The sequence below is a fragment of the Salvelinus sp. IW2-2015 genome, linkage group LG14 (assembly GCF_002910315.2).
Source record: "Salvelinus sp. IW2-2015 linkage group LG14, ASM291031v2, whole genome shotgun sequence".
Classification (NCBI taxonomy): Eukaryota; Metazoa; Chordata; class Actinopteri; order Salmoniformes; family Salmonidae; genus Salvelinus; species Salvelinus sp. IW2-2015.
Window position 1 is genome coordinate 7,411,790 of NC_036854.1, and position 25,448 is coordinate 7,437,237.

Genomic DNA, 25,448 nt, shown 5'->3' on the forward strand with positions numbered 1-25,448 from the left:
CTGGGGAAAAAAGGAGTAAAAAAGACAGAGGTGAAAGAAGGAAGGAAGGAAATGCTCGCTCCTTTATCTGCACTCTCCTTCTCGCAGGCAGGAATGTTAATGGTGCCGGTGCTTTGTGATGGGGTTCAGTTCTCCTGACGGACGGACTAACTGACTGACTGACTGACAGGCCGGTGCCTCACAATGACAGGAATATGTCAATAGAAATGCCAGAAAATGCTGGCGAACACCGGAATTAGCTTTAGGTTTAAAGATTAAAAGAGACATGCTAGGCCTGTGGGGTTTCACCTAACAGGCACGTGTCAAGTGAAATAACACTAATAACATAAAAAGTTTTCAAATAGGCTGCGCTGCGCTGTTTTTATACACTTAAAAATACGGAATACAGTTCAAAACATGGTGGTTGGCTAACTTCTTGGTTGGCTAACCAGGTTTCCAACCTTTTTATGCGAGTAAAGTAAATGTCGGATAAAAAAAATGTAAGGACAGGCCTGATGGAAACAACATTTTTCAGTTAACTTTCCAAATGTCAACAAAACAAAATATGCTAGACAAGGTGGGATCTTTTTGTGTCGGTATAATTAATTATGCAAGAAATGTTTGTGGAAATATTGATATAATAACCATCGTATAGAAGTCATCTTGGAGTCATACCCGTCGGGAAAGCATGCCGTTTGTTAGGCTACAGACTAAATAAGCTGTGATGAACTTCACAGGGTGGTGAAAGTGCAAAGTGATGAGCTTGGTGCTCCTTTCCAATAGATATTGAGGGTGTTATTCTGGTGACATGATCATCAATACTTGGCTGCCATTTGACAAATAAGAAATAATCTTGCTATTTTGTCCATAATAATCTCATCATGTAGGCTATACGTACGCTCTAGTCAACAACGTGAGGGCTGTGCTGTTGGTTAGAGCACATTTGCCAACACCAGAGTGGGCACACTCACTATATAACACCATTTTTGTTGTTAGAAAACTATCAATAGTTAAAAATGCAATGGAAACCCATTAAAAACATTTATTTGGTACATGGGAATTTAACTGCAAAAGGTATTTTTATGTGCACTACTCATCACGAACAGCCTTTTATCTGCAACAAGTCAATTTGATGGAAACATCTCTGGCGGGGAAATGTATATTTGCATGACAATCTTTTGCCAATCGAATATAAACCTAGCTACTGAGTCTGAGAATAGACCCACTAATGCTAACAAAGAGGTTATCGGCGGAGACAAGGATTCAGGGTTAGCGAACTTAGCGCTAGCGCAGGTTAGCGAGGGCTTTATCTCAAGCCTAGCCTCAGAGAGCCTCATATGCAGAGTCTGTTCTTCAGATATGACTGGAGGCTAACAGCCAATGACACTAGGCTAGCGCTTTTAGCGTTAGCTTGGTGTTGTGGTATTCTAGGCCCGGAGCAATGTTTTTTGAGATGGTTAAGTGAAGGCAGTCGTCTGTCAGGCTTGTTGGAAGATGGCGCTGCAGTGGATAGCAGCCACCTCATGGACTGTGTGTTTTTTGTACATAATGTCTCTGCCATAATTTCCTCTGTGTATTTATTATTTGTGTCTCTCAGTGGAGGCTCCTCAGGGGAGGAAAGGGAGGACCATCCTCTTCAGTGAGTTTCATAAAAATAAAAACTATAAAACAATTTTTAAAAGTTAGTTAAATATATTCACAAATCACCAAATTATTGATTAAAACACACGGTTTTGCAATGAAGGTCTACAGTTGCCTCAACAGCACTGTAGGGTAGCACAATGGTGTAGCTGGAGGACAGCTATCTTCCGTCCTCCTCTGGGTACATTGACTTCAATACAAAACCTAGGAGGCTCACGCTTATCACCCCCTTCCATAGACTTAAACAGTAATTATGACAACGTCCGGAGGACATCCTCCAACCTAGCAGCATGAATTGACATGTTGTCCACCCAATCAAAGGATCAGAGAATGAATCTATTACTGAAAGCATAAGCTACAGTTAGCTAGCTCTGCAGTGCATAACATTTTGTGAGTAGTTAACTCAGAGAAACAAAGACAATAGTTGAACAGTTAACTAATTAATTTCTTCCAAAATGAAGGAGAAGCAAGAGAGAGATGGAGTGTCATTTTTTTTCACTTGCAGATTCACTTAGCTAGCAAATGCAGCTAGCTAGTTTAGCCTACTCTCACTGCTCAAACAGAGGGATGCTATGTTAGCTAGCTGGCTATGATTATCCAACACAACACTGGAACTCTTCCAAGTCAAGGTAATCTTTTGGTTTTACTAATGTATTGCCACGGGGCCCGCCAGTGTAAGTGCTAAACTGCTTACTGACTGTACACTAACATTACTACATGATTGGAACGGGTTGACAATACTTTAGCTATGGTGACAACGATGTAGGCTGTGTGTAGCGGTTTTGTTATGGTTTGACTTTGAAAGATTTTTTCGCCTGGTGTGTTGTGCATTGAATTCCACAAGCGAAGGGAAAAGGTGAGAGGAGGAGAGCGCATGGATGCGAGAAGGAATGCAAGGTGGCTGCTATGAAAGTGAACCGTGTTTATGCATGATTGGGGTGTATTCATTCCGCCGATTCTGTTGGAAAAACGTTCCTTAAATGGAAACAAACAGAACGAGACGGGGATAAACATGCCTGAATTTGTCCAATAGAAACTTTAGTTTGCAACTGTTGGACTAATGATTACACTCTAGATCAGTTAGATTCAGGCAAGAGTGTGCAAGGCAGCATTGAATGTGTCACTGTCTGTCACTTCAACTTTTTCTCCCGACCTGTGTCCACCCACATTGTAAACTTTTATTCATAGGTTTGATTGTAGCAACCTCATGATGGGTAATAGGGAACATTTTGGTTTCATGTAGTAGCCTAAACATATTCATGTTACATTGAGCTGGGTGAATGGAATATGAATGACAGTGATCCAATTTGCTATAATAGAAATAAGGCCATACTCATGAAAAAATAACTCTTAATTAAATGTAATGGAAAAATGTAGATTTCCACCTAAATAGACATACCCAAAAGTAACTGCTATTCATGTGTAATTACATGATTCTGACATGCAAAAACTTGGTATATTTGGAAGGAAGACATCTGGGAGATTATGAGGAAATGATCAGAAGATAGATAGGAATGACATAGTTCAGAATACACAAGATCAAGCACACACAAAATAATTTTTATTTTTATATTTTGAAAGTCATCTTTCATTGAGAAGCTATATGTGAATTATTGATTCCCATAGCTAGAAACACATCAGATGGCTTCCGCAACATGTTAACAATTTCAGAATAAAAAAATGGGGTTGATAGACCTAACTAGAAACGGGCAGATGTTTTAGTAAGTGATGTTCCTAAACCTCTCCAAAGTGGACTATGTCTGTAAATTAGATCATTCAAGTACTATTACATATTTGCAATCCCTAAATGCTATTCGTTCAGTGTAAAAACAATTTCTACCATATCAACCTCTTTCTGTACAGGACTTTGTGACGTCGGCGGATGTAAAAAGAGCTTTAGAAATACATTTGATTGATTGATTTCCACCTCTCTGAAGTGTCAGAATGTGATAATTGCACTGTTTTTGCACACTGGATGTGCCAAAAAGTTGTTGTTCACTATAAAACAACATTTCTACAACACCAACCTCTCTCAAACGTTGTGGTGGTGTCGGGGGACATACAGGGGATATCCACGTGTTTTTTTCAACCCAATGTATTGGTCCCTCATACAAATAAACTGTTTATAAAAAAAAACACACACTTGGTTACACACGTGTCCTTCGCTAAGAAAAGGTGCAAAAATAGAAATAAGCGGAACTATTTACAAATGGCATTCGTGTCCGTTTACATCCCAGGTGGCACCTTCACCGTAGCGTGTGCATGTCATGATAGTCTTTGAAGCAGTCTCTCTCTGCCTGGGACAAAAAAAAGCAAACTGGCGTTTCGGACAGAAGATCTGTCATTTCACTTTTTCCCCCCTGTGTTTTGTGCAGTGCTTGCAGTTCTTCCTTTTGTCTTTTGTCATGTGTGTTGGATAGTGGTGCTCACTTTGTGTGGGGGGTCTTGTGATGGTTGTGAGGTTGCTTTGGGCCCCCAATTCAGCCATTTCCAACACCCGCTGCTCTCGGAAGGCCAACTGGGAGAGAGGTGTTTGACCTTATGCTTTGGCCATCTGCTTGTGGGGAATGAAAGCATTTAAGGTAGCAATGTCCACAAAGTGGTAAACAAAAAAGTCTTATACCACTTCCTGGTCTTGCAGAGGACCTGGTAGTAGCCTATCAGAGCATCAGATAGGTCGGCAGCCCCCATGCTGGCATTGTAATCCTTCACAGAAATGGAGACATAATTCCTTTTTCACCCTCCTTGAGACATGGTTGTTATTAAATGCCTTATGCTGTGTGGTGAGCATGGTTACTTACCTAGTGTCCTTCCATTTCACAAAAGCAGCTTGTTAGTCCTGATCCAACGTATGGTCCCCCTCTCTAGTGTCTTTGTCATGTCATTTACGGTTGAAGTCGGAAGTTTACATACACCTTAGCCAAATATGTCTGCAAACAACGTTTCTATGATGGGCTATTAGCAGGACAATATATATTGGTCATATTGATCGTGGCGCTGTGGTCTAAGGCACTGCGGCGCAGTGCAAGAGGAATCACTACAGTCCCTGGTTCAAATCCAGGCTGTATCACATCTGACCGTGATTGGGTGTCCCATAGGGCGGTGCACAATGGGCCCAGCATCATCCGTGTTAGGGGAGGGTTTGGCTGGCCTGGATGTCCTTGGTTTCTCTCCCTCTAAAAACATAAATAAATATTTTGGGCTTCATAAATATTATTTTGGCCTTTATTCAGATTACAATCGCTCACTTTAGTTTTTTTGAAAACAAAATACTCTCCAAAATATTGTTATATATAGCCTACCCGCTCTGGTAAACTATTTCCGCACCGTTTCGTGCAGCTCTGAGACAAGCATGGAGAAACAAACATTTTCAATTATATTCTATGATATTCTTAAGATATATGTGTTGACTGATTATAAAAGCAAGTGATGTCTGCTAAGTAATCAAATTGATGGCACAGTCATATGGCCTCGGCACCTACATAAAGCTGAGTGACTCACTCATTCATGGCTTTGGATAAAAATAAATAAGTACCAACATTCTTTCTGATAGTCTTTAATAAAGAAATGTTTTGGTTATCCTGACCTGGACACCATGTACAGTATTATAATAGCCCATTATGGGCTATTAGCAGGACAATATACGCTTACCAACACCTTTCTGTAGTTTGATACTTTGTGCAAGGCAATTGATCAGCATTTAAAACTTTGTGAATGGGGCTTCCCCAGTGGCGCAATGGTCTAAGACATTGCATTGCAGTGCAAACTGAGTTGCTAGAGATGCTGGTTCGATACCCGTGCTGGCTGCCACCAGGAGACCCATGAGGCGGCTTTTGGTTTCTCTCTCTCTAAAAACAGAAATAAATAATTCTAAATAACAAACTGCTTTTAGTTACAAATTAGTGAGAATGTCTCACCCCATGTTCAAGAATGGCCTTTTTCTCGCTCACTCTAGGTTAAATTAAAACAAAATAATCTCCAAACTATTGTTATTTTTTAAACAAAGCTATTATTAGTATTATTATTAATGAATTTAGAATGATATAAAAGCCCCTTAGATATTCTCACAGATCAGATTTACCCTAACGAAAAATGCCTCTTAGATATTAGTTTTGAATACTTCAATGCTCTTATGCTCTTAATACTGTAGCCTACTCCCGACCGTCACTTTGTATGGCGCCATATTTTCCGTTCCGTCCTAACGGAAACCCTGAGGGTTTCGTTTTTGTTTTTCTTGGAGTAGAAACACCATAATATTAATCAAATTAATTAAGCTACATTTCTTCAAATCAATCCCATATACTATGTTCTTACAAAAAAAAATGTAAATTCTCTAGTAACGTTAATATTGAAGACTATCAAATGCTTCTCAAAGATGTCCTCTGGTGGTCAAACTAGAACTAACTGGGGCGGCAGCCTAGTGGTTAGAGTGTTGGACTAGAAACCGAAAGGTTGCAAGATCAAATCCCCGAGCTTACAAGGTAAAAAATATGTCGTTCTGCCTTTGAACAAGGCAATTAACCCACTGTTCCTAGGATGTCATTGAAAATAAGAATTTGTTCTTAACTGACTTGCCTAGTTAAATAAAGGTAAAAATGGCTGACAATTAAATAACGTACCATAGAATTCTACTGTCCTGCAGTCTGACACAACTTTTAAAGGAGGAACCACTGTAAGACAACATGCTAAACGTTACACGCTAGCTCTCTCCATATGACATCATCACAATGAAATGAGGGATTATATTAAAGGAGAGTGTTTCTTCCAAGGTGGTCCAGCCCAGGCGAGACAAAGCTAAGCTTGGCACGCTGTGTTTGTGTGTGTGTACTTGGGTGCGTGAGTATCTCATCGGCAATGCTGATTGCCCTATACTCCAGGATGTTTTCTGTTACTCTTTTATGCCAGTTGACTGAGAGAACTGTAGCAGCGTGCCACACAGTTCTTAATTAAAGTATTTCAGGGTGCAACACCCATGGCGTTGTCCGTTTGAACTTCCTGGGGAATAAGATGGAGGAGTGAAGGGTTTCCTATTCAGATAAGCTTTGTTTGCAGTGAATTATCTCATGTTCATTGAGTATCTTTGTTTGCAGTGAATTATCTCATGTTCATTGAGTATCTTTGTTTGCAGTGAATTATCTCATGTTCATTGAGTATCTTTGTTCGTAGTATGATTTTAAACTTTGGGCGCATTCCAGATTGTATTTAATGCAGTCGCGTGCACACGATCATATCGCACAACGCCTGGAAAAGGGATTAGCATCTCGGGGAATATTGTGCATTGACATGATATAGCAATCTGCTGAAATGCGCAGTGCTTCTTCAAACAAGACAACCTGGAATGCCAATAAAGGGTTGAGGACTGTATGCCCTATATGCATTTATCAGTGGCGCAACACCACTGCTTTTATTCTAAAAAATGAATGTTGTTATATAATGTATGAGTGTACAAAACATTGGGAATACCTGCTCTTTCTATGACTTAGACTGGCCAGGTAAATCCAGGTAAAAGATTTTATCACTTATTGATGTCACCTGTTAAATCCATTTCAATCAGTGTAGATAGAGATAATAACCTCTAAAAGTCTAAGCCGTTGGGGGGATGGGGTACCCAAGCTAACATATGGAATTGTTGGTAATGATGTTAATACAATGGATCATTTAGCTATTTGTTTTTGAATTTTAGGACCCCTTTAGCTATCAAAAAAATAGCTATACATATTTTGTTTCTGAAAATATTGAATTTAGCATTTACTACTATAGCCCGTAGAAACGCATTGAGTAACACATTCCTAAATGGCAAAAAAGACAGTCCAAAAATAAATCATAAGGAATAAGGTTTTACATTTTCGGGATGTCTTATGGTCTGACAAACACCGCTGTAGCTCAGCCACCTTCCACCACAGATACAGAAGGCCAACATAGGCGGATTTGCTGGATTGAGACACAGCCCATGCTAGCTTAAATTGATGGGGATTGTTTTGTTATGTTACTTAGATAGACTCTCAAGGATTTTAAAGAAGGATTTTTAAGCCTTGAGACAATTGAGACATGGATTGTGTATGTGTGCCATTCAGAGAGTGAATGGGCACGACAAAATATTGAAGTGCCTTTGAACTGGGTATGGTAGTAGGTGCCAGGCGCGCTGGTTTGAGTGTGTCAAGAACTGCAACGCTGCTGGGTTTTTCACGCTCAACAGTTTCCCGTGTGTATCAAGAATGGTCCACCACCCAAAGGACATCCAGCCAATTTGACACAACTGTGGGAAGCATTGGAGTCAACATGGGCCAGTATCCCTGTGGAACGCTTTCGACAGCTTGTAGAGTCCCAGCTCCAACGAATTGAGTCTGTTCTGACGGAAAAAGGTGGTGTAACTGTAAGGACCGATGCTGGGAGACGAGGAGCAAGTACAGGGAGTGAACATTTAATGGATAATAGACAAGAGACAAACAAGGACAGCATCTAGACAGGGGAAAATGTAACAACATCAATGCTGACACAGGAAACAAACTGAGGAGCAGACAGATATAAAGGGGCAATCAACAAAATAATTGAGTCCAGGTGAGTCCAATATTGTGCAGATGCACGTGGTGATGGGGACAGGTGTGCGTAATGATGGGCAGCCTGGCGCCCTCGAGCGCCAGAGATGGGAAGCGGGAGCAGGCGTGACAGTAACACAATATTACGAAGGTGACCCTAATGTTTTGTACACAGTGTATGTTATATAATTTACACTGAACAAGAATATGAACGCAACATGTAAAGTGTTGGTCCCATGTTTCATGAGCTGAAATAAAAGATTCCAGACATTTTCCATGAACACAGAAAGCATATTTCCCTCAAATTTTGTGCACAAATGTGTTTACATCCCTGTTAGTGAGCATTTCTCCTTTGCCAAGCTAATCCATCCACCTGACATTTGTTTCATATCAAGAAGCTGATTAAACAGCATGATCATTACACGGGTGCACCTTTTTCTAGGTACAATAAAAGTCCGCTCTAAAAATGTAATGTTTTGTTATACAACACAATGCCACAGATGTGTCACGGATTTCCCCGGTACTGCTGCTCATTCCGTTCACCAGCTCCAGAGGTCTACGTCACCAGCCTTCTAGGCGTCATTGAACTAGATTCATTACCACCAACCCCGGACTGTCTTGTCTCATTACGCACACCTGGTTCCCATACCCCCTAATTAGGATGTGTATATATGTGCTCTCTGTTCCCCATTGTCCTTGTGGATTATTGTCTCATGTCCGTTGGTTCCTGTTGTATCGGCTGTCAGGCTACGTGTTAATGCGCGCTTGTTATTACGGGTCTCGTCCCGTGTATTATTTAGAGGTTTACACCTCGCTCTTTTGTTTGGGTTACATCTCTGTCGTTTTCATGACGTACTTTATTTTGGGTGGAGAAATAAAAAACCCTATTACGTATTCCTACGCCTGTCTCCTGATATTATACAGCGTGACAAGATGTCTCAAGTTTTGAGGGAGCGTGCAGTTGGCATGCTAACTGCAGGAACTCCCAACAGAGTTGTTAGAGAATCTAATGTTAATTTCTCTCCCAGAAGCCGCATCCAATGTCATTTTAGAGAATTTGGCAGTAAAAGATCCAACCGGCCTCACAACCGCAGACCATGTGTAACCAACGTGACCCACGACCTCCACATCCAGCTTCTTCACGTGCGGGATCGTCTGATACTAGCCACCCGGACAGCTGATAAAGCTGTGGGTTTGCACCACCGAAGAATGTCTGCACAAATTGTCAGAAACCATCTCAGGGAAGCTCGTCTGCGTGCTTGTCGCCCTCAACAGGGTCTTGACTTGACTGCAGTTCTGCGTCGTTATCAACTTCAGTGGGGCAAATGCTCACCTTCGATGGCCACTGGCACGCTGGAGAAGTGTGCTCTCCACGCATGAATCCCAGTTTCAACTGTACAATGCAGATGGCATACAGCGTCTTGTGGGCCAGCGGTTTGCTGATGTCAACATTGTGAACAGAGTGCCCCATGGTGGCGGTTGGGTTATGGTATGGGCAGGCATAAGCTATGGGCAACGAACACAATTGCATTTTATAGATGGCAATTTGAATACACAGAGATAGCATGATGAGATCCTGAGGCGTATTGAAGGGGACTGGGACAATATTCCACAGACCACAATCAACAGCCTGATCAACTCTATGCAAAGGAGACGTGTCGCACTGCATGAGGCAAATAGTGGTCACACCAGATACTGACTGGTTTTCGGACTCACGCCCCTACCTTTTTTTTATGAATCTGTGACCAACAGATGCATATTTGTATTCCCAGTCATGTGAAATCCAAAGATTAGGGCCTAATGAATTTATTTTCAATTGACTGAACTTTAACTCAGTAAAATCTTTGAAATTGTTGCATGTTGAGTTTATATTTTTGATATATAGATGTATGCCACAGGAAGACTCCACCGCCCCCAGTAACTCTGACACCGCTGCAGAAAAAAATTATTGGGTTGATGTACTCAAATAGAATTGTATGGTGTAGACCTTCCCGTGAAATTCTTACTTACAAGCTCTTAACCAACAATGCAGTTCAAGCGATAGAGTTAAGAAAATATTTACTAAGTAAACTAAAGTACAAAATCAAATAAAAAGTGACACAAAAAAACAATAACGAGGGGGTACCGTTACCGAGTAAGTCTGCGGGGTACAGGTTAGTCGAGGTAATTTGTACATGTAGGTAGGGGTAAAGTGCCTATGCATACAGTAGATAATAAACAGCTAGTAGCAGCAGTGTCAAAACAAAGGGGGGGAGTGCTGCAGAGATGGTTGTCTTTCTGCAAGATTCTCCCATCTCCACAGAGGATCTCTAGAGCTCTGTCTGAGTGACCAGCAGGTTCTTTCTCACCTCCCTGACCAAGACCCTTCTACCCTGATTGCTCAGTTTGGCCGGGTGGCCAGCTCTAGGAAGACTCTTGGTGTTTCCAAACTTCTTCCATTTAAGAATGATGGAGGCCACTGTGTTCTTGAGGATCGTCAATGCTGCAGAAATGTTTTGGTACCCTTCCCCAGATCTGTGCCTCGACACAATCCTGTCCCGGAGCTCTATGGACAATTCCTTCCACCTCATGGCTTGGTTTTTGCTATGACATGCACTGTCAACTGTGGGACCTTATATAGACAGGTGTGTGCCTTTCCAAATCATGTCCAATCAATTGAATTCACCACAGGTCAAGTTGTTCTTAATTTTTTAATTTCACCTTTATTTAACCAGGCAGGCTAGTTGAGAACACGTTCTCATTTACAACTGCGACCTGGCCAAGATAAAGCAAAGCAGTGCAACACAAACAACAACACAGAGCTACACATGGAATAAACAAACATACAGTCAATAATACAATAGAAAAAGTATATATACAGTGTGTGCAAATGAGGTAGGATAAGGGAGGAAAGGCAATAAATAGGCCATAGTGGCAAAATAATTACAATATAGCAATTAAACACTGGAGTGATAGATGTGCAGAAGATGAGTGTGCAAGAAAGAAATATCTTGTAGAAACATCTCAAGGATGATCAATGGAAACGGGATGCACCTGAGCTCAATTTCAAGTCTCATAGCAAAGGGTCTGAATACTTATGTAAATGTATTTATTTTTCGTTTTCTTATATAAATTTGCAAACATTTCAAAAAACCTATTTTCACTTTGCCATTATGGGGTAGTGTGTGTAGATTGCTGAGCAAAATGTTATATTTAATAGATTTTAGAATAAGGCTGTAACGTAACAAAATGTGGAAAAAGTCAAGGGGTCTGAATACTGTCCAAAAGCACTGTAGGTCCTGGATGGCAGGAAGCTTGGCCCCAGTGATGTACTGGGCCGTACGCATTACCCTCTGTAGTGCCTTGTGGTCGGATGCCGAGCAGTTGCCATACCAGGCGGTGATGCAACCGGTCAGTATGCTCTCGGTGGTGCAGCTATAGAATCTTTTGAGGATCTGGGGACCCATGCCAAGTCTCCTGAGGGGGAAAGGTTTTGTCGTGTTCTCTTCACGACTGTCTTGGTGTGTTTGGGCCATGATAGTTTGTTGGTGATATGAGGACCAAGGAACTCTCGACCCGCTCTACTACAGCCCCGCTGATGTTAATGGGTCTAGGTTTCTGGGATGATGGTGTTAATGTGAGTCATGACCAGCCTTTCAAAGCACTTCATGGCTGCCGACGTGAGTGCTATGGCTCAGTAGTCATTTAGGCAGGTTACCTACGCTTTCTTGGGCACGGGGACTATGGTGGTCTGCTAGAAACATGTAGGTATTACAGAATTGGTCAGGGAGAGGTTGAAAATGTCAGTGAAGTCACTTGCCAGTCGCTCTGCGCATGCTCCGAGTACACGTCCTGGTAATCCGTCTGGCCCTGTGGCCTTGTGAATGTTGACCTGTTTAAAGGTCTTGCTCACATTGGCTACGGAGAGCGTGATCACAGTCGTCTGGAACAGCTGGTGCTCTCTTGCATGCATCAGTGTTTCTTGCCTCGAAGTGAGCATAAAATGCATTTAGCTCACTGGACAGCTTGCGGCTGTGTTTTCCTTTGTAGTCCTTAATCGTTTGCAAGCCCTGCCATATCCGACGAGCGCCAAAGCTGTCAAAGTAGTAGCATTCAATCTTAGTCCTGTATTAATGATTTGCCTGATTTGATGGTTCATCTGAGGGCATAGCGGAATATCTTATAAGTGTCCAGATTAGTGTCCCTCTCCTTGAAAGAGGCAGCTCTAGCCTTTAGCTCGATGCGCATGTTGCCTGTAATCCATGGCTTCTGGTTGGGATATGTACGCACGGTCTTCATGGGGACAACGTCGTCGATTCACTTATTGATGAAGCTGGTGACTGAGGTGGTATACTCCTCAATGACATTGGATGAATCCCGGGACATATTCCAGTCTGTGCTAGCAAAACAGTCCTGTTGCGTAGCATGCGCATCATCTAACCACTCCGTATTGAGCAAGTCACTGGTACTTCCTGCTTAAGTTTTTTCTTGTTAGCAGGAATCAGCAGGATAGAATTATGGTCAAAGTTTCCAAATGGAGGGTGAGGGGATTTTGTATGCATCTCTGTGTGTGGAGTAAATGTGGTCTAAAGTTTTTTTTTCTCCTCTGAAGGCACATAGAAGAAATTAGGTAATACGGATTTAACTTTGCCTGCATTAAAGTTCCCGGCCACTAGGAGAGCCACTTCTTGATGAGCATTTTCTTGTTTGCTTATGGCCATATACAGCTTGTTGAGTGCGGTCTTAGTGCCAGCATCGGTTTGTGGTGGTAAATAGACGGCTACGAATAATATAGACGAGAACTCTCTTGGTAGACAGTGTGATCTACAGCTTATCATGAGGTGCTCTACCTCAGGCGAGCAATACCTTGAGACTTCTTTAATATTAAACATCGCGCATCAGCTGTTATTGACAAATAGACACACATCCACCCCTCATCTTACCAGATGTAGCTGATCTGTCCTGCCGATGCACGGAAAACCCAGCCAGCTCTATATTATCTGTGTCGTCGTTCAGCCACAACTCGGTGAAACATAAGATATTACATTTTTTTATGTCCCGTTGGTGGGACAGTCTTGAACGGAGATCATCCAGTTTATTCTCCAATGATTGTATGTTGGCCAATAGAACGGATGGTAGAGGCGGGTTACCCACTCGCCGACGAATTCTCACAAGGCACCCCGATCTCTGCCTCCTGTATTTCCGTCTTTTCTTTACGTGAATGACGCCGATTTGGGCCTGGTCTCAGGGAAGCAGTATATCCTTCAAGTCAGACTCATTAAAGAAAAAATCTTTGTCCAGTTCGAGTTGAGTAATCGCTTTTCTGATATCAAGGAGTTATTTTCGGTCAAAAGAGACGGCAGCAGCAACATTATGTACAAAATACATTACAAACAGTGTGAAAAGAAATAAAATAGCACAGTTGGTAAGGAGCCCGTAAAACGACAGACATCCCCTCCGGCGCCATTATCTGTAGATAGATGTAGGTGTGCTGCTGTTTTCGTGGTAAACGTCGGTAACCATGGTGTTTTTCTCATCTCCTAGGTTACCTGTCCAAGGTGTTGAGGAACTACACCGAGCAGGCGGGCGACGGCGACTTCCTGTCGGTCCGCTGCCCGCCCCGCACCACCATCACCGTCCAGTCGGCTTTCTACGGCAGGAGTGGCCCCCTCCACCCCCAGCAGGGCCCGTCCCACCACAGACCCACCCTTTTAGGGACACTCCCACTGGAGGATGACTTGCATTGTTACATGTCCACAGCACTACAGGTAACTGCCCTTCCCTCCATACACACTTACTTTATAGACATTTATCCTTCTCTAGTACAGTAACAAAGGTCATGAAATAATGGTAATCTGCTGGTATTGACATTCGTCCAGGGTGATTTTCTCAAAGCCTTGTAGCAAAATGTGCAAAGGTGACACCCAAGAAACACCCACATCAAACCACACCCCCAAGCCAACTCACGTTTGGCTCCTGTCATGGCCGCCAGCATTTCTTGAGGAGCAAGACAAAAAACGAGGTGACATTCCCCTTTAAGAGCCTCATGTTAGAAAGCTATTGTGCATCTGCTGTTTTTTCTGGATAGTCCTCTGTGGAGTGGCATACAGTGTACGGCACAACCTGAAACACTGCCTTCTTGGAAGTCCTCTTTTCAATGGCTCAGGTGTGTAATGTCATAAAGTCTTCTCCCATTCCTCACCATATACAAAAAAAGTGTCTATATCGATACCGCTTCAGGATCCTATTCAAATCAAATCAAGTTTATTTTATATAGCCCTTCGTACATCAGCTAATATCTCGAAGTGCTGTACAGAAACCCAGCCTAAAACCCCAAACAGCAAGCAATGCAGGTGTAGAAGCACGGTGGCTAGGAAAAACTCCCTAGAAAGGCCAAAACCTAGGAAGAAACCTAGAGAGGAACCAGGCTATGAGGGGTGGCCAGTCCTCTTCTGGCTGTGCCGGGTGGAGATTATAACAGAACATGGCCAAGATGTTCAAATGTTCATAAATGACCAGCATGGTCAAATAATAATAATCACAGTAGTTATTGAGGGTGTAGCAAGTCAGCACCTCAGGAGTAAATGTCAGTTGGCTTTTCATAGCCGATCATTAAGAGTATCTCTACCGCTCCTGCGGTGTCTAGAGAGTTGAAAACAGCAGGTCTGGGACTATTCAATAATGCATTTTCATTTTCATTGTTAACCCAAAGAAATTCTGAGACCCACATATAGGTTAGCATAGCTCAGAGCGAACGTGGAGCCCGTCAATGTTCCATTCGTTTGGAGGTAGTATTCATCATCAAACCTGAAATAGTTATACGTCAAAACATATTCAGCCGGCTCTAAAATAAAGTTTGTTGGTCGGTATTCATTCGTATGTCGGTCTCTTAGGTAGTGAGCTAGGGTTGCCAGACCCACCGTGTGGGGAATGCTGGAGTACAGACTCTCGACATCTAATGTGACCAGAATTCTATTAATCCGTTATTGGTGAGATCTTGGTTATAAATTCTTTCACATATGATGGCAATGATTGCACATGAGATTTTATGAAGGAGTCTACAAAGTTTGACAATGGCTCTAGCAGTGAACTTATTCATGCGACTACTGGTCTGCCTGGATAATTGCCTTCTTGTATTTTAGGTTTGTGTAATTTATGCAAAATATACAGGCATGGACCTATGACACATGGGAAGGAAAATGTATTTAAAAAATATATATATATTTCACCTTTATTTAACCAGGTAGGCCAGTTGAGAACAAGTTCTCGTTTACAACTGCGACCTGGCCAAGATAAAGCAAAGCAGTGCGACAAAAACAACAGAGTTACACACGGGATAAACAAACGTACAGTCAATAACACAATAGAAAAATCTGTATACATTGTGTGCAAATGAAGTAAGGTGGTAAGGCAATAAATAGGCCAATAGTGGCGAAGAAATTACAATTTAGCCATTTACACTGGAGTGATATATGTGCAGATGAGGATGTGCAAGTAGAAATACTGGTGTGCAAAAGAGCAGAAAAACAAATATCGGGATGAGGTAGATAGTTGGTTCGATGGGCTACTTACAGATGGGCTGTGTACAGCATTGGCAGCAGAGAACTGGAAGGAAAGGCGGCCAAAATAGGTATTGGCTTTGGGGATGACCAGTGAAATATAACTGCTGGAGCTCGTGCTACGGGTGGGTGATGCTATGGTGACCATTGAGCTGAGATAAGGCGGAGCTTTACCTAGCAAAGACTTATAGATGACCTGGAGCCAGTGGGTTTGGCGACGAATATGTAGAGAGGACCAGCCAACGAGAGCATACAGGTCGCAGTGATGGGTAGTATATGGGGCTTTGGTGGCAAAACGGATGGCACTGTGATAGACTAAATCCAGTTTGCCGAGTAGAGTGTTAGAAGCTATTTTGTAAATGACATCTCCGAAATCAAGGATCGGTAGGATAGTCAGTTTTACGAGGGTATTTTTGGCAGCATGAGTGAAGGAGGCTTAGTTGCGAAATAGGAAGCCGATTCTAGATTTAATTTTGAATTGGAGATGCTTAATGTGAGTCTGGAAGGAGAGTTTACCAGACACCTAGGTATTTATAGTTGTCGACATATTCTAAGTCAGAACCATCCAGAGTAATGATGCTAGTCGGGCGGGTGCGGGCAGCGATTGGTTGAAGAGGATGCATTTCGTTTTACTAGCATTTAAGAGCAGTTGGAGGCCACGGAAGGAGTGTTGTATGGCGTTGATGCTCGTTTGGAGGTTTGTTAACACAGTGTCCAAAGAAGGGCCAGATGTATACAGATGTATATTCATATTCAGGTTTTGAGATAAGCTTGCTTAATTAGGGCTTGCTCCAGATTTGAGCTAATATTCATTTAGAACACCTGTGTGGGATCAACACTCAGTTTTCCACAGAAACATTCATTACTGAGTTCTCTCTGAATCTCCTCATTGTATTCTTCATAGTCTAAAACGACCACAATACCCCCCCTGCAGGTTTGCAGGTTTGATAACCAAAGATGAGTGTTTCATTAGTTCATTGAGTGCCTGTTCTTCTGTCCTGGTGAGGTAATTCTAAATATGTGTTGTTTTTTCTCATATATACAGACATGACTTCTTGTTCGACTAACCTACAATCGGTATTAATTGGAGTTGTTAACCATAGGGCAGAATTAGCTTTTGGGCCTAAAATTAGTAACAGGTTTTTTTGGTGGGGGGGGGGGGGGGGGGGGGTTCTAGGCCAGAACTTTAATCTTACTAAATATTTTTTACAAATCAACTTTTGCTTTATTAGATCAAGCATTTAAATTTATTTTTATTTTTTATTGTTTGCTAACTGAGATGATACTGTATATTACTGTCAGCTGCGCTCATTGCACTCACCTGGATTACCCCCTGTATATCTGTCTGTTCCTTGGTTGTGTTCCCTGTGACCGCATTATTCCGTACCGTGTTTGTTATGTGTTCCTGTCCAGACGCTGTTCCGTTTCATGTTCGTCAGCTATTAAACCTTCACCTGCTTTCTCATCTCCTGCGTCGCCTCCTTACAATTACTGTGACATGAAATAACAGAAATTACATGCAAATCTCCTGGATATTGGTGAGGCTCTACCCCACCTGCCCCACATGTTTTTACTAAATTTAACTAGGCAAGTCAATTAACCTTTCACGAGCCTCTACCCCGGGTCCGGGAGCACCCCCCACCCCCCCCACACACTAATTAGCATAGCTAGCATAGCTTCAAAAGTAGATAGTAGCATCTAAATATCATTAAATCACAAGTCCAAGACACCAGATGAAAGATACAGATCTTGTGAATAAAGCCACCATTTCAGATTTTTAAAATGTTTTACAGGGAAGACAAAATATGTAAAATCTATTAGCTAAACACGTTAGCAAAAATACACCACTATTCTAACTCCATCAGTTCTTACTCCTTCAGGTGCTATCACCAATTCGGCTCGACTAAGATATTGATATCCACTAACCAAGAAAAAACCTCTTCAGTGACAGTCTGATAACATATTCATGGTATAGGATAGTTTTTTGTTAGAAAAAAGTGCATATTTCAGGTAGAAATCACAGTTTACAATTGCACCCACCATCACAAATGACTAGAATTACTAGATAGAGCAACGTGTATGACCAATTTACTCATCATAAAACATTTCATAAAATAGACAAAGCATAGCAATGGAAAGACCCAGTTCTTGTGATTTCAGACCATATTTCAGATTTTCAAAGCGTTTTTCAGCGAAACACAATAAATCGATAAGTTAGCATACCACATGTGCAAATGTTACCAGAGCATCGATTCCAGCCAAAGAGCGCTATAACGTAATCACCGCCAAAATATATTAATTTTTTCACTAACCTTCTCAGAATTCTTCCGATGACACTCCTGTAACATCATTTTACAATATACATATACAGTTTGTTCGAAAAGGTGCATATTAGCCATACAAAACCGTGTTTACACAATAAAAATACTAGGAAATCAAGCCTCAATATGTCTGACGTCATCTATCAGAGTGATCTAGTTTAATTGAAAGCTAATCATATACTTGACTAAAAAATACAGGGTTGACAGCAATCGAAAGACAAATTAGTTCTTAAGCAACCGCTGATTTACATTTTTAAAATTATCCTTACTTTTCAAATACAGGGTTGGCCAAGTGAAGCTATACCAAACAAAAATGGCGAAATATGCGTTTAAAATATTTCGACAGAAACACGATTTATCATATTAATATTGCTTTACTTTGAGCTGGTTCTTCCATCAGATTCTTGGGCAATGTATCTTTCTATGTTATAAACGTCTTTGGTCGATAGATGTCCTCTGTCCTTCGAAATGTCCACCACCAACGACCGACACCCTAAAACGTGTCCAAACTTTCAGAGCCGCACACAAGAAATTCCTCAAATCGCACTAAACGGATAAAAATTGTATAAAACGGTTCAAATTAACTACATTATGATGTTTTTAACAACTTAACGACTGAAAACATGACCGGAGAAATATTGCTTGGTTAGAAAACGATTTGGAACGAGGCAGGTCCGATGGCCTTGACGCTTCAGGCGCAGTTGAGAAAGGAAGGTCTCTGTACATTTTGGTCTTTTGTAAATGGCTGTGAACGTCCCATCGATTTCATTGAAAACGTGATGACGTACAGACACCCAGAGGAAGACGTAGGCAGTGTCGGTTTCTTCATAGCATTCACTGTCGCCTTATAAACAGACCCAGATCAGAGGTAAAAATTTCTGAATCTGAACCTGTCATGAAAAGTGCTGTAGAAATTGTTCTGTACCACTCAGAGCAAAATTCCAACTTCTATAGAAACTAGAAGGTGTTTTCTATCAAATAATAACAATAATATGCATATTGTACGATCAAGAATTTAGCACGAGGCAGTTTAATTTGGAGACACAAATATGCTAATGCGGAACAGCACCCCCTATAGTTGCAAGAAGTTAAGCACAAATTATTATTTACAATGACGGCCTACCAAGAGGCACAATGCCTCCTGCAGGCTCAGGGGCTGGAATAAAAAACAAATACATTTATGTAGGACAAAACACACATCCCGACAAGAGAGACGGCACAACACTTCATAAACAGAGACCTAAGACAACAACACAACATGGCGCAACACATTATAACACAGCATGGTAGCAACACAACATGACAACAACATGGGAGCAACACAAGATGGCAGCAGCACAACATGGTAGTAGCACAAACATGGTACAAACATTGTTTGGCACCGACAACAGCACGAAGGGCGAGAAGGTAGAATCAACGATACATCACGTGAAGCAGCCACAAGTGTCGGTAAGTGAGTCCATGATTGAGTCTTTGAATGTAGAGATGGAGATAAAACTGTCCAGGTTGAGTGTTTTTTGCAGCTCGTTCTAGTCGCTAGCTGCAGCGAACTGAAAAGAGGAGCGACCCAGGGATGCGTGTGCTTTGGGGACCTTTAACAGAATGTGACTGGCAGAATGGGTGTTGTATGTGGAGGATGAGGGCTGCAGTAGGTATCTCAGATAGGGGGGAGTGAGGCCTGAGAGGGATTTAAAAATAAGCATCAACCAGTGGGTCTTGCGCCAGGTATACAGAGATGGACAGTTTAAACAGGAGTATAGAGTGCAGTGATGTGTCCTATAAGGAGCATTGGTGGCAAATTTGATGGTCCGAATGGTAAATACCATCTAGCTGCTCGAGAGCACCTTTACCTGCCGATCTATAAAATATGTCTCCATAATATAGCATGGATAGGATGGTCATATGAATCAGGGTTAGTTTGGCAGCTGGGGTGAAAGAGGAGCAATTACGATACCAAGTCTAGATTTAACCTTAGCCTGCAGCTTTGAAATGTGCTGAGAAAAGGACAGTGTACCATCAAGCCATACTTGCAGTACTTGTATGAGGTGACTACCTCAAACTCTAAACCCTCAGAGATAGTAGGCTCAACGGTGGAGGAGGCGGGAGCCACGTGACCTTTTGTAGAGGTGTTCAGAACAAGGTTAAGGGCATAGAGCTTGTTGGACATTCAGAAAGCTTTGTTGTAGAGTGTTTATTCATTCTCTCTCTTTGAGAGAGGTAGACGCATCGCAACTGCAGGTAAGCATAGGCTACTTTGTAGTAAGCATTTAACTGAGAAGGTTTTTGAGAAAGACTTTTCATCTACCAGAAGACGGTTGTCATTAGGGTTGGGCGATATCCAGATTTCCATATCGTCATACCGTCCTTTTCTTATCTTGGGATTAACGGTATTTCCGGTTTAGTACACAAGGGGGTGTGTCAACAAAAAAAAGCCCATTGGGCATCTATTACCAGAATGCAATTAATAGCGAGTTTCCGTGGAGCCTGTTAGGTAAATATGCCAATGAACACAAACGGAAAATAAAATAATTGTAAAGACAGACAATCCAGGTCATAAATGTATACATATATAGGTAGGGGCTACCGCATGTCATTTTTGAGGAGTTTGGATATTTACAAGCAAATGTGAACAAGAGACATTGTGCAAATGAACAACGTTTGAATGCGTGCTTGTCTGAAGGAAGAACAGTCCTGGCTCTGGAGCAGCATGTGTGCACGGTGTGTCTGTGTGGAGTCTTCCTGCTCTGCTCGGAGAAGATGGGGGAGGAGCAGACGAACTGAGAACGGAGAGTAGAAAAAAACACAAGGAAATCAAGATATCCTACAGATAACCCATCCAAAGGGCTTTGAGTTCTCGAACACGGCAGAAAGCTAACAAAATATGATGCCCCATCACCTTATTAATTCAGCCACTTACTAGCAAACAATTTATTAAAAATAAAAAATGCTTGATCTAATAAAGCAAATGTTGATTTGTTCTCAGAATATCCAATAGTAATGTTCTAGACACACTTAATGCGAACATTGCAAGAACATTCATGTGTCCAGTTTTCTGAGGGAGGAGAATATTCCATCAACGTCCCACCAAACATACACAGAGCATGGTTGCCATGTTCTCAGAACATAAGATATGAATGTTCTAGACACGTTCATGGGAACGTCGCAGGAACATTTCGATGTATCAATTGTCAGGACGTCAGCTGATGGTCGCTAAGAAACTTCCCCCTCAGAAAGAAAATGTCGTCACACCTTGCTGCTGTTGTCAATCTAATCAAGGCCCTGATTGGTGAGCCACTCATCCAGTCATAGCTCTATGTCTGTAGGCAAGGTTAGGGATACCCTCACACAGTGCTTTAACATAGTGTTTTTTACTTACATATTTGACACGTTCATTTATACAGTAATTATTATTCAACACGTCCTTGTGAACGCACAACCTCTTGGTTGACAATACTCAGATCTTCCCGCCACACCAACATGTTCATGTCAGGTATCGTTTAATCTGACTTTTCTCATCACTGGGCTTTCACTATAGTTGTCTGATGTTGGTGAGGCATGTTAACTTGTTTTTAAAGAGCTCCTGAATCACTATGATCAATTAAATAGTTTTCTTGAGTGTACTTTTAACAGAGCTGAGATTTACTTCAAACTGCATTCACCCGATTGCTTACACCTATCAACTTGTTTCAGTAAGTTCCTAGGGAGGAGAAATTGGGGTTTTTCTGGACAGGGCCTAACTCTTCTGGCCCAATAAGCACATGCGCAAAAAAAAATCCCTTATTGGGACAGTGGTTAGGGCGTACGTCATTTGGTGCTGGTGGCCTGGCTTCGAAACCCGGTCGGGGAGTCACCCTACTCTCACATTCTTAGCAATAGAATATCCTTACAGCACAACTATCCGTTCTAATTCAAATGTGTTTCTCAATGACACGTTTGTTCTAAATGGTATAGATTTCAAAAAGTTGATCGAGTTCTCTTTAGGTTGCTCAGCTATATAGAACTAATAAATACTGATCATTTATGAGGTAGCGTAAATGTGGTCATAATTTGTGCTCAAGGGGAAATCCTACAGATTCCTATATTTCAATGAGAAACTCATTTTAATTAGATCAGATAGGTGTGTTGTAACTGTTGCCAAATAATCCCATTAACATATTTTGCTAAGAATATCAGAGTAGGGGGACTGCCCTAGCGTGTCTTGAACAAAGGCCACCATCAGCAATGATGAACTCCCTAACCACTGCCCAGTAAGGAATATCTCTAGGACATGTGCTTATTGGACCAGTATAGTTAGGCTCTGTCCAGAATAAACCCTACCCCTTCCTCCCTAGACACTAGTGTAGATCTGAAACAACTGGATAGATGGAAACGATAAGGGATATCTCTAGGACATGTGCTTATTGGACCAGTATAGTTAGGCTCTGTCCAGAATAAACTCTACCCCTTCCTCCCTAGACACTAGTGTAGATCTGAAACAACTGGATAGATGGAAACAATAAGGGATATCTCTAGGACATGTGCTTATTGGACCAGTATAGTTCTGTCCAGAATAAACCCAACCCCTTCCTCCCTAGGCACTAGTGTAGATCTGAAACAACTGGATAGATGGAAGGCTGTAAACAATAGGGTGATTGCAAATAAATCTCAGCTCTGTTAAAAGTACACTCAAGAACAACTTGTATCGATCATAGTGATTCAGGAGTGTTTTAAAACAGGTTAACATGCCCCACCAACATTAGACAACTATACCGAAAGCCCTTACATTGCTGAAATAAGTATATCAAATCAAATCCATGATGAGAATAGTCAGATTAACCGATAGATGACACGGACATGGTGGAGTAGCAGGAAGATGGGAGTATCGTTCAAATCCCCGGCGAGGACAATAAATACTGTATAAACACACATGCACAATGTAACCATGTATGTCAAAGTCTGTCAAATATGTAAGATGAAAACACTTACACACTGTTTGTGTGAGTGTCCCTAACCTTGCCAACAGACAAAGAGCTATGAATGGATCAGTGGTTCGCCAATCAGGGCCTTGATTGCCTCGGCAACGGTAACTAGGCTTGAGGTGTTAAGCGAAACTTTTCATTCATTATGTTCTGAGAACATGGCAACCGTGTTCTGTGTATCTTTAGTGGGATGTTGATGGAATATTCTCCTAACCCTCAGAAAACTGGATACGTGAATGTTCTTGCAACGTTCCCATGAAACGTGTCTAGAACCTTAATATGGGATATTCTGAGAACATAGTAACCATGTTCTGTGTGTGTTTTTGTTTGACGTTATAGAATGTTCCCCTAACTTTTCCTCAATAAAGCAGCTAGCTTGAATCCTTGTAATCCCCGTTTCAACAGCGCAGACATAAAACGCTATGAAGACATGATGTCACACGCTGTTTTTTACCACTATGTTCATTTTGGGGGTATGACGACACAAGCTGCTGTACCTTTTCTAATATTATCACATCCCTGGCCATTGTGTCTCCTCAATGAAGCGCGATGACATGACATAAACGTCAGCGTGCAACCGTGCTTGAGATTTACGGTCTGGCAGCACACACCTGAAGAACACTGGGAGGTTGTCTTCTATACGTCTCTGTTTGTTTTAGTGGAACTCGCTGCCCAAGTGCTAGCTTTGCCCGGTTGGTGGGCACCGACCTACCCATCACAACTCCCAGTGCCACACTCTGTGGTCAATCATAAATGGGCACCTCCCAGCATAAGGGTGGCCCGTGTCAACAGTGTGATGCGTTCTGGGGGGGAAATGACTGAACTCCTGCCTTTTTTGTTATTTTTCAATAAACTTCCAGGGAATTTGGTGAGAGGGAGGGAAGGGGGGAATTCCTCAATTCCTTGCTGTGGAATGTGGTAGATTCTAGAATGTTACTCAGCTGTGTCAAAACAAGAAAAAGAAGGAAAGGTGTATGACTGGGAAATCTGATACATGGAAGTGACTGGAATGTTGCTTCTTTGCAACCATTATACTGTTCCCATGGCGTGGGAGGAGAAGGGGACGTTAAGGGTGTTTTGAAGTGGTTTTAGGTTTGTGTGCCGCCGATCTCACCGACGCTTGCTTATTGCTCTCTCTCCCTCTTCCTCTCTCTCCCTTCCTCCCTCCCTTCCTCAATCTCTCCCTCTCTCATAGAAAATGTTGGATGAGTGCCAGGACAGGAGGAGCTGTAAGGTCCTTGTCAACAGTCGTCTCTTCGGGATGGACCCATGCCCCAGCAGCAGCAAACACCTCATCGTGTGGTACAAATGCAGGCCTAGTAAGTCCCTCATCACCCCCCAACGTCTCTTTATAGTTTATACTCCTCCTTCAACTGTCTGTCTGTCTAGCTCTCTCTCTCTCTCTGACACACTCAGAGAGACCTGCACGCACGCACAGAGAAAACCCGGGTGACAATATATATACGGTTTGAATCCCATTCATACTAAATGAGCAGAAACGGAAGCGGGAGCCTTCACAATGTGGACTATGTTTCGCCATGCACAGGTATTCCACACACAGAGTCCAGTGACAGTGACAGTGACCCGTGACAGAGCTCAATACCCAAAGTACCTCAATCAGCCATGATATCAAAACTATGGACATGGGGGGAGTGGAACAGGAATGCAACGGAGAAGAAGGTGACAGGGAATGAAAGAGAGAGTAGAGAGGGACACAGAGATAGAGAGAGATACACACACATACACAAAGAGGGAGAGAGAGAGAGCAAGAGGGAAGGAGAAAATACTGAGAATACTAATACGTATGTATTGAATGCAAACCCAGCTCTCTTTTTCTCCCTCTCCCTTTCAGAGGAAGTGACACCTTCTTGTTACGCCTCACTAAAATCCCACTTAGGTCACACTGAGACATTTCTCTCTCGCCAGAAGTTATTGGTTCAGTGACAGGACAAAAGAGCTGTTGATTGGTTCAGGGTCAGGGTAGGGGAGGGGTCAGTGGAGTGAGTGCGAGTGACCGTACCACACCTCAGGAATGACATGAATGGACTTAAGGCTGTGTCCCAAATGGCACCCTATTCCCTAGAAACAGTAGGGCACTACTTTTGACCAGGGCTCATAGGGCTAGTATGTAAAATATTGCATTACATAGGGAATAGGGTGTCATTTGGCACGCTACCTTAGTTACTACAACATTCTGGGTGGTGGGATTACTTCACTGTTATTCTGGGTGAAGGAGAGAAAGACGGAGGGGAGGAAAGATGGATGGGGAGAGAGGTTGAAAGTTGGGATGGAGATTTCAGTGTTGTAGTACAGAAGGATTGAGAAAAGGCTAAGGGCGCTTAGAAAGGGATGAATGGAAAGAAGTATGAAAAACACACACACTTGATTATGTGCATTTGTGCATTTGCACACATGGAAAATATAAAGTCAAACTTCAGAGTAAGCCTGAGACTGACAAAAAGGGTTAAAGTGTGT

At 42.1% G+C, this 25,448-nt stretch overlaps 1 protein-coding gene across 1 annotated transcript in view; it reads left to right on the top strand.

Moving 5' to 3' along the window:
• The window catches only part of LOC111973341 (protein eva-1 homolog A), a 167,803-nt gene that overhangs the window by 30,841 nt on the left and 111,514 nt on the right, over positions 1-25,448 (top strand). Inside the window, exons 2-3 of the mRNA XM_024000676.3 lie at positions 13,680-13,903; positions 24,169-24,292. Coding sequence (XP_023856444.1) covers positions 13,680-13,903; positions 24,169-24,292 — 348 coding nt within the window. The remainder of the gene's footprint in view (positions 1-13,679; positions 13,904-24,168; positions 24,293-25,448) is intronic.